General features: G+C 42.7%; 1 protein-coding gene across 1 annotated transcript in view; it reads left to right on the top strand.

Moving 5' to 3' along the window:
- Nucleotides 1-347: 347 nt before the first annotated feature.
- Nucleotides 348-9,946, top strand: part of LOC310963621 (extracellular serine/threonine protein kinase FAM20C-like) — a gene marked incomplete at both ends in the record, with an annotated part of 34,718 nt that continues 25,119 nt past the window's right edge. Inside the window, 7 exons of the mRNA XM_083936508.1 lie at nt 348-862; nt 2,782-2,957; nt 6,458-6,536; nt 6,910-7,002; nt 7,125-7,240; nt 7,397-7,577; nt 8,089-8,198. Coding sequence (XP_083792634.1) covers nt 348-862; nt 2,782-2,957; nt 6,458-6,536; nt 6,910-7,002; nt 7,125-7,240; nt 7,397-7,577; nt 8,089-8,198 — 1,270 coding nt within the window. The remainder of the gene's footprint in view (nt 863-2,781; nt 2,958-6,457; nt 6,537-6,909; nt 7,003-7,124; nt 7,241-7,396; nt 7,578-8,088; nt 8,199-9,946) is intronic.

Raw genomic sequence — 9,946 nt, 5'->3', positions numbered from 1 at the left:
AGCAGCAGCGGGGCGACAGAAAACACATTTAAAGGAAGCAAGCTGTATGTAAGTTGTATTTTTCTTCTCTCACATGACAGAGGATTTTTTGCAGTGACTTCAGTGAGGTCATATGATAATGGTAGCTGATTGCAGTACACTGACATTCACTTTTTTAATTACAGTGTTTAAAAGCTTCCTTAATGGCTTTATCAAAGCTGTGTTCTTCATTAAGTCTGTTTTGATGCTTGCTTGATGCTACTTTAATATGTTTTAAATGCTCTACACCATATGGCTTTTGTCAGTCTCCTTTTACGCCACATTTTCTTTCTCCCTTCTTCCCCTCATATCTTCCTTCTCTCAAGAGGATGATGTCGCGTATGCGTTGCCGCTCCAGGACAATCTGTCTGTCCTTGGCCTTCATCAGCATTTTCCTCCACCTCCTCCTGGCGCTTGTGTCGCTTCCCATTTACCACCAGCCCTGTGACCCCCCATTGCCACCGAGGACACACATCGTGAGAGACCTGGCACACACCGACTACACCTCTTTGGGGATCGGTGGTCCAGCTGAGTCACCGACCCGTAATGCACGGAGAGATTCTTCAGATAAACACGCTAATAAGGATGCAAAAGTTCATATGCAAACACATTCTGATGTGGGCTTATCAGTGAAAGAAGGTAAATATGCCAAAGTGGACATGCCAGTCAAAGCGGGTCGCTTTGACATCAACCAGGCTGAACTTGTGGAGTCCAGTCTGTCAAAGCTGGAGGCGCTGTTTGACCACCCTCTTTACAATATGCCCACTCTTCCAATCTCTGAGGATGACTGGCTGTTGAAAGTGAAGCCAAAGGTCAAGGCTAGTGAGAAGAGCTCTCAGATGTGGTGAGTGATTTCATTCTCACATTCAAGGAATACAGTCCCAAAACCATTTCACTTAACCACACATACTTGTATTCACAACTTATTTCAGCGTCTTTTCACGCAATTCAATACAAACAACACTGTATAGGCAACTCTGGGTGGTAATAACTGGTAATATGACACTTGATTTCTTTGCGTTTTTATCTAAAAATACATGCAAATGCAAGATTTTCACCAGATGGGTCAGACTGCAGGGAGCAGACATGATCTCCTGTTGTCAAGGCTGCTTTGTACTCTTCACAGTGCTGCTGCTATAGGTTTCTGGGGTGTCTCTGCAGGAATGCATGGGCTTCTGTATACTGTCGGTTAATGTATGTCTTCAAAAGCAAGAATGATAAACAAAACGAATCAAATCGGGGGGACAGACTTTGCAGACACAACAAGAGCTATGAGCGATCTCCTTGGAACACTTTGTATTTTTTCGTGGCATTTTTCCAGCAGCAATTTCTCCTCAACATGATACTTGCTGCAGTCTCTACAGTTTCTACTACAGCTGCAGCTAACAATTACTTTGTCAATGAATCAGCAATGAATTTATCGAAACAATTAACAAATGTTTCAATTAATTTATTATTGTTTCATTTGTAAAACAAATTAAGTACAGGTTCAAAACATATTAAATTTTAAAAAATGCGCAGCTTTCTGGAGAACTGCTCATCCAAACAACTGAAGATAATGCTCTACTAATAAATATCTCCCATACAGTAGATCTTAAGAGCTCACACTTGACATTCCACTTCCTCTGGACCTTGGGACGTCAGCAGTACACCTGCCAAGTGAGAAGTCAATCGGATGAATGATTGTCGAGAAAAATCGAAGGTCAAACAGACAGAGACACCATCTATTCTAGTTAGATATCAGAAAAAAAGTAAAACATTCCCATCACAAGTGTCAAGAACCTAAGATGTCAACTCCACAACAGTCCAGAACCCAAAGAGATCCAGTTTTTAATGATATAAAAAGCAAAACCCGTCATTGGAAACATACCTGGCAGGTGATTCGATGAACCAACTGTCTATTAAACTCTCGCCGAAGTAAGTCAGGAGGAGAGAAAACTTTTCAATCGAAAAAGCCTTCAGTGCCATTTTCTTCTCTCCATTTCTAATAAAACTGATGCTTTTGCAGCATCTTAACTAACCTCTTAAGGAGCTGCCATTGTTCTTTTGAACGACCCTCTTGTGTCGTCACTCCCTGCTCCCGCCTTCCCCCCTCCTCCCTCAACTGCCGGTAGATCCTTACAGGATGCTGATTGGTCGGATGACTTCTGTTAGGCACACAAAGACATTACTTTGAACCTAACAAGATTTTTGTGTGACACTGACCCGCCCTTCTCACGTAATCTCGTGATATCGTTCAGCTGCTGTGCAATTTGTTAGTTGGCTAAGTTCATTCATTCATCTTCAACCGCTTATCCCTGTCTGGCGTGAGGCAGGGTCCACCCTGGACAGGACGCCAGTCTGTCGCAGGGCACATAGAGACGAACAGAGACAGACAACCATTCACACCTACGGGCAATTTTAGAGTCATCAATGAACCGAACACGTGCACGTCTTTGGACTGTGGGAGGAAACCGGAGAACCCTGAGAAAACCCACGCAGACACGGGGAGAACATGCAAACTCCACACAGAAGGGCCCCAGCCAGGATTCGAATCAGAAACCCTCTTGCTGTGAGGTGATAGTTCTAACCACCACTCCACCGTGTCGCCCTCTAGTTGGCCAAGTGCTTGTTTTATTTATGTTTTTTTAATACTGTTGGACCGTTCAGTTCTTTGTCTAGCAAAGGCCATTTCAAGTGCAGGTCTCTGAGAGGGAAACTAAGCTGACCCACTTTTCTTTGCCTCCCACATCATCGCTCTCTCATCCCTTGCTCTCTCTCCAGGGTGAGTGCTAGCCAGGAAGGCTACGAGGACATCCACTGGAACAGCAGCAGTGACAGCCATCCTCCTTGGCTGCGCTTCCACCTGGGCATCTCCCGCTGGCAGCTGTACTCCCATCGTGACCCCAACATAGAGCCGCTGACCCAGCAGCTCGCCACGCACCGCATCGTCAGCGCAGGTGTGACACAAGACTTCTGAGCTGTGTTTTAAGCTGGATGGTATATGTCTGTGCATTTTTTGGGAGGGGGCTCAATTGTCTTCTTGATTAGATAATTGTGGGACTTTTGTAGGACTGCAGCACAAGAACAGCATGGTGTCCTAAAAAGAAGTAGATCTATCATTATTACATGAACTAACTTTACCCCCACACCCAAACGTGTTGTGTGTGAGCGTCAGGGAGGGAGAGTGAAAATAAAGGGGAGGGTTGTTGTGGTTGTGGGTCACCTGAGGTTTAGGGTTAGACTTTCAAATGGAGATTGTCTTTGAAGCTCCCCAGAAATGAAAGCTACAGTGAAGCTTTGAAGAGCCTTGGAAGCTCAGCAGAGTTGGATTGGGGATATATGAGCCACAGGCCGTGAAGCAAACACCTCAGTGTCAATTAATCATGCATGGTTCTCCACTTTCTCACCTTTTCACGCTGAGTGGGGTGTCTTGTTTAGTTAAACTTGTGAGCACCGACCTCTGAGAGTCCAGTCTGGTTATAAGGCAGTTTTGGTTTGGGAACACCACAGAATGCAGTGAATGGACATCAAACTGTTTGCCGGGCTCATTTGACTAAAGGCCTTTCTCCACCGCCTACGAATATCCGTACCTGTGACGTGCTCAGCCTGCCAGCTCGGCTCAATAGTTATACAGTCTATGGCTTTTATTCGCCTGTGAATATTCTCATTTGTCCAGGTCATCGTATCCCTAAAGAAATTTCAGTCAAAAGCAACTGGACTTGGTTGTTTGTCTAGGACAGGGGTGGGCAATTCCTGTCCTGGAGATCCACTGTCCTGCATGTTTTAGGTTTCTCTCTGCTCTAACACACTTGATTCTAATGATTTGCTCGTTATCAAGCAGCCGATGCTTGTCACAGTTTGATTGTTGTTCGACTCAGGTGTGTTGGGGTAGGGAGAAACCTAAAACACGCAGGACAGTGGCTCTCCAGGACCGGACTTGCCTACCCCTGGTCTAGGAAGACGTTTCACCTCTCATCCAAGAGGCTTCATCAGTTCATGTACACATCTGACCAGGCTGGGACTGGTCCAACTAACTGGTGTGGAGATCCAGGTATTTAACCTGAAACCAACTAACGAAGTCGAAACCAACTTCCCACCAATGACGGTGGTTGGCACTTGGGACACAAAGGGTTCCAGTTACATCATCGGCCTTTTGAACGCCCTCACTAGAGGTTAAATACCTGGATCGCCACACCAGACATTTGGACCAGTCCCAGCCTGGTCCTGGTCCTGGTCCTGGTCCAGTCCCAGCCTGGTCCTGTTGCGTACATGAACTGATGAAGCCTCTTGGATGAGAGGTGAAACGCCTTCCTAGACAAATAACCAAGTCCAGTTGCTTTTGACTTAAATTTCTTTGGGGATATGGCTTTTATTGTGAAAGGTAAGAAAGGAACGAGTGGATCTAGGAATGAGATGCTTGTGTCAAGATTGAAAGAAGTAAAGTTTGCCATCTTGAACGGGACTTCCAACTTCAGTTGTTGTATAATCCTCATGCTTGTATTTTGGAGTACGAAATCTCCGAAATCCATCTTATTTCGGGGGAAAAAATGTTGCTTTATTGCCACGTAATATTCACGTACTGTGTGAAAGTACATGAGAAAAAGAACAGTTCAAAGTGCATGAAAAATGACGATTGTTGTAAGTTGTTATGGTAACAACACCAGTGGGGCTGTAAAATGTGTCACAGTAGTTTGAGAAATCCATTTTGAACTTGATGACTTACCAAAGAAATATGAAGCAACTAAATTCATTGATCCTCTCTAGCAGCAAGGCAACATATGATGCACAAAAGACGCCTCTCCATGCCTTGCAGTACTGAACTCCTTATGTGTTGCGAAACCTCAGTGAGTCCTCGACTTGCCGCAAGTCCCCTTGTACAGAAATGTATCCTGAAGTTAGCACAATACAATGGTCATAGTTCTTTATAATGGCAACAGCAGAGACAAAAATGGCTGCCGTGTTGAATGCTATTTGAATGGGAATGTCGGTTCTCCTGGAACTCATGATAGGCGTTAAAGGTTTACTTCTTTCAGTGAAACTATGCAACTTTTTTCTGAATAACAGCCACTGTGGCCACAAGTTACTTCATAATAAATCATGTTAAAGCAGAGTGAGAGTACCACGCAGATAATAATAGTCACAGAGGCAGAGAACTGACTTAATAATGCCAGTTTGACAGCATATCTGTCCTTTAGCCTTTGTTGCAATAGAACAATTATAAATTGAAAACCCTGAGTCAATTAAACCGAGCGTGTTTTCTTGTTTGTAAACTAAATTTTGAATTATCAGGGGGAGGAAGAATGTGTGATTTCATCTTTTAAAAGACACACGGCCTTGCTTTAATAAGCACAAATATGCGTAGGGATGGCAGGTTTTTTGTTAGCTTATGTTGAGTGGCATGTGGTTGAACCTCCGCGCAACTTTGACCAACTGTAATTTGAAAGCACAAGACCTGTGGAAATGATTTGCATATTCCAATTTCACATCCAAAACAGTGGAATTGTAAAGATCTACTGAAGTTTTTTTTTTTTTTAAACCATATTTGTGCCTTTGAAAATTTGGTGCCCAGTGCGTCGGGGACTATACAGTCAAAAGAGTTCAAAGTTACCATGTGCACATAAACGTAGCGCTTGTTAAGACATTAAAGATCGAGCTAAATATGTTTCTTGACTCCTCATCGCATCTCATCTCATCTTCAGCCTCTTATTCGGGGTCGGGTCTCGGGGGCAGCAGCTTTAGCAGGGGACCCCAAACTTCCCTTTCCCGGGCCACATTAACCAGCTCTAACTGGGGGATCCTGAGGCGTTCCCAGGCCAGTGTGGAGATCTAATCTCTCCACCTGGTCCTGGGTCTTCCCCGAGGCCTCCTCCCAGCTGGACGTGCCTGGATCACCTCCCTAGGGAGGCGCCCAGGGTTCATCCTTACTAGATGCCCGAACCACCTCAACTGGCTCCTTTCAACGCTAAGGAGCAGCGGCTCTACTCCGAGTTCCTCACGGATGCTGAACTTCTGCGATATAAAAATATAGGAATTCCAAATAAAGAAGGTAAAACACTGAAGTTATGTGATGAAAATGACATAAATGCGTATCATATTATATCGTGAAGGCTGTGTAGCACTCACGGGAACAAATGCCAGTTACACATGTCCCACTAAATATAGCAAAACCCATGTGTGTGTATACGTGTGTCAGAGCGATGACACATGGTTCGCAAACTGATTAAACCTTCTTATATCTTGGTGATGACGCATGTTTTCCCTGTTACACTGTGAGTGTGTGGCCCCATTAATGGTCAATGTGTTTGGTCGAAGCATGGTGTGTTGTGTTTCCGGTGTGTGTGTGTGTGTGTGTGTGTGTGTGTGTGTGTGTGTGTGTGTGTGTGTGTGTGTGTGTCGTGTGTGTGTGTTCACTGTGTGCTTTCGTTGCCATGGAAACATTCTCTGTATTGTCTTTCAGTGCAGAAGTCTGGGGGGACGCAACTGAAGCTGGTGATGTCATTTCCCAACTATGGGCAAGCCATGGTGAAGCCCATGAAGTGAGTCCAACGCATCGCTCATATTACAGAGTGTGTATAAAATCTAAATAATGAAAAAAAAAGATTCAATCCTTCCAGTTGTCTTGAGATGAATCCAATAAATCATGAAGGGAAACTGAAGACAATGCAAAGAGAGGAATTTCCAAGCCTTCAGACAGCTGATAAATGTACTGTTTTAGTGTATATTAGAAAGGATGATGTGTAATGTTTGATAAATGTTGAATACTCAAGAGTTGTTGATAGATTTTATAGTGAACAGAAACTTCTACAGCCCGTGTGCGCTTGTTCAAAGCGAGAGAGCCAATTAAAATGGGCTTTATTTGTACTATGTATGTATTACTTGCTGTAGTTTGACTTTGCCTCTCCCTGGCAGGCAGGAGAGAGATGACGAAACCAATTACAACCTCTATTACTTCTCAGACTTTGAGAGACACAATGCGGAAATTGCAGCTTTTCACCTGGACAGGTACCAAAGACTATACTGCGAAAATGTTCACAATGAGCGGAAAACAGTTCTTCTCTGATCCCTTGCTTCTTTGGTTTTCTTTTTTTGTCTTCATCTCATACTTTCTTCCACTGTCCCTGCAGGGTTCTGGGTTACAGGAGAGTCCCACCAGTGGTAGGGAGGCTGGTGGACGTGGTCAAGGAGATCAAAGACGTTACTACCGACCGCAAGCTGGCACGGACCTTTTTTACCTCCCCTGGTACGACTCAAACAGTCCTCCAATATTCATTTTAACTGCTCAAACTCCCCCCAATCAAGTCATTATAATGCTCTCTGGTCACCCAAAACCTCTTTTATCCCATTTTCTCGTCCCTCCCCTCTCCTGTCCTCTCTGTGCACCTCTGGCTCCCCCCAGTGGGTAGTACATGTTTCTATGGCCAGTGCTCCTACTACTGTTCAACAGAGCACGCTGTGTGCGGCCGCCCCAGGGACCTGGAGGCTTCCTTGGCCGTAATGCTGCCTGATCTCAAACTGGCGTCCCGCAGATCTTGGAGGTCCCCCTGGAGACGCTCCTACAGCCGCAGCAAACTGGCAAAGTTAGTGGGTCTTTAAGCAGGAGCCGGTGTGCTGGGTCTGGATATGAGATCATAATAACAAAGTCTCTTAAATGATTAATTTTTTTAAATGTAGCTTTTCACAGGTTATTATTTAAACACGTTTCCATTTAGGCCACAGCTACAGTTGTGTTGCATTTAAATATTAATTCATCATCATGAATTAGTATCACACCGCATGGGTTTTAAGATACTTGCAGAGTTGCTGTATGGAGACAACTTAGATCAATGTTGCAGCTGCTATCTGATATATGTGTGGATCAGATTTTGCAGAAACAAATGCTGCATGAATGGAAGGTAAAATGAAACAGAAGACACTTTGATTAAAGAGGCAAAGGTCTTTTTGTGTGCAAGAAACGAAGGGAAATACTGCAAGTGTACACTCTCAATTTGAGAAACAGTGACAGATACAGACTGATGCTCATATCAACCACAGGTGCTTTAGTTTGAGGTAATTGTGCCAAAGAGTGAATGATGTCTGTGTGTTTTTCAGGTGGGAGTCAGAACCAGATTACTGTTCGACGGTGACAAAGACAGAGCCATACGACAAAGGCACGCGCCTGGTGGACTTCATGGACATGGTCGTACTGGACTTCCTGATGAGTAGGTTTATACTGTGTAGGCTACATTGAATCTTAAGAGGTCAAAATTAAATTGAATAGGTCATGGAGGTGTTAATGACATTGTTGTTGGTGGTGGTGGTAACCTGGACACACAGCAGGAGAGTTTGGCACAGGTTTGCCTTTTTTACACAAACTTTTATGATGTTTTTAGTGGTAACAGATTCATGTGTCATAGCAGGAAAGGCACCAGGTGCAATTAATAACATTAATTATGGCTGCTTCAATGGAGGGTTTGCAACTCCAGGTGTAAGTTCAAGGTCAAAAAGTGAAAGTCAGCTTTATTGTCAATGTCTGCAATATGTGCCAGGCACACAGAGGAATCGAATAAATAAATAAGTTCCTCTCCGACCCACGGTGCAATGAGTACTGAAGTAATATATACAATAAATGCATTATAAACAGTGCAAAAGAAATAGAAAACAAAAAACAAAAAGTGCAAAAGAAATGGAAAACAACAGAGATTCAAATGTGCAACGTAAATGACTCAAAGTCCGATATGTGCAACAGATAGGAAACTAAATTAATACATTAAAAATGTACAATTAAAGGACATAACAGACTAAATTTAATTAATAAAGTCTGCTGTAAAAACGTCTATAAAGCTATAAATCAGATATAATTGAAAATGTAATTCAAGATTCAAGATGGTTTATTTGTCATGTGCACAATAATTACAGCAGCAGCCGTCGTCTCAGGCTTCAACAACGCAATATAAAGAGAAAATGAGAATAATAATAATAAAAAGGACCTCTTTTTTTTAAAATTCTATTTCTGACACTGTTAAATATATATCTTTGTTTCATTTTTACTTTCTTTGTGACCAGGGAGATGTGCAAAGTAAGGATTTCATTGTGCAGTATGACGTCCGTCCTAACTTTTGTCATAATTATTAACATTTTCATGTTCTGTCACCTTGGATGTGCGTGCTCCTGCTGTTCTGCTGTGTAGACCGCCATAACACGTGGGTCATGTTCACATTACTATAGATGTTGTTATAGTTACTGTTACTCGCTGGCTGCTTGCATCTCTGGAAGTGTGTCAGTCTCTCTGTCTTTTGTCTGTCTTTGTGTTCCTCTCTTTCTCTCTCCTTTTCTTCCTCTCCCCGGTGCAGACAGATGTGCGTCCTCCACAGAGCTGGGTCTGTCTGACGTTCCTGTCTGTTATAGTGAAGGTTTTCAACGCCACCGTACTCTACGGGGGAATTGTTGGGTCTCTGTAAATCATAAATAAGTCATAGAGTGTGGTCTTTACCTACTCTGTAAAGTGTCCTGAGATCACTTTTGTTATGATTTGGCACTATAAATAAAACTGAATTGAATTAACTGAACATATGACAATAAACATCTTGAATCTTGAATCTAATTAAACCCAGAGATAGGGCAAAGACACGGTGCAGTGAAGAGAAAGGTGTAACATGTGGATATAAAGTAAAATGTAGAATCAAATAAAATCTAAACAAAATAGAAAACTGCACTGGAAATTATTAAAATAAATTAAAAAATACAATAATAATTGTAAATTAAATAGAATACAGTAAATGGTATGTAAAAAATGTGAAATATTTGAATATTTATAGGCCTACAAAATATGTGCAGGCCTACCAAAGGTTTAGGTTAATTTAAACACACAAGGGCCTAAAACATAAACACATTTAAAGTTAAAAAATTATCAATTTCCTGTGTTGAAGCAGCTAAATCTCCACTTTTAATACTTATTTACACCTCTACT

The sequence above is a fragment of the Echiichthys vipera genome (assembly GCF_963691815.1).
Source record: "Echiichthys vipera genome assembly, chromosome: 2".
In the NCBI taxonomy this organism is placed as follows: Eukaryota; Metazoa; Chordata; class Actinopteri; order Perciformes; family Trachinidae; genus Echiichthys; species Echiichthys vipera.
The sequence above is the reverse complement of the archived record's forward strand: the minus strand, read 5'-3'. Positions and strand labels throughout refer to the sequence as shown.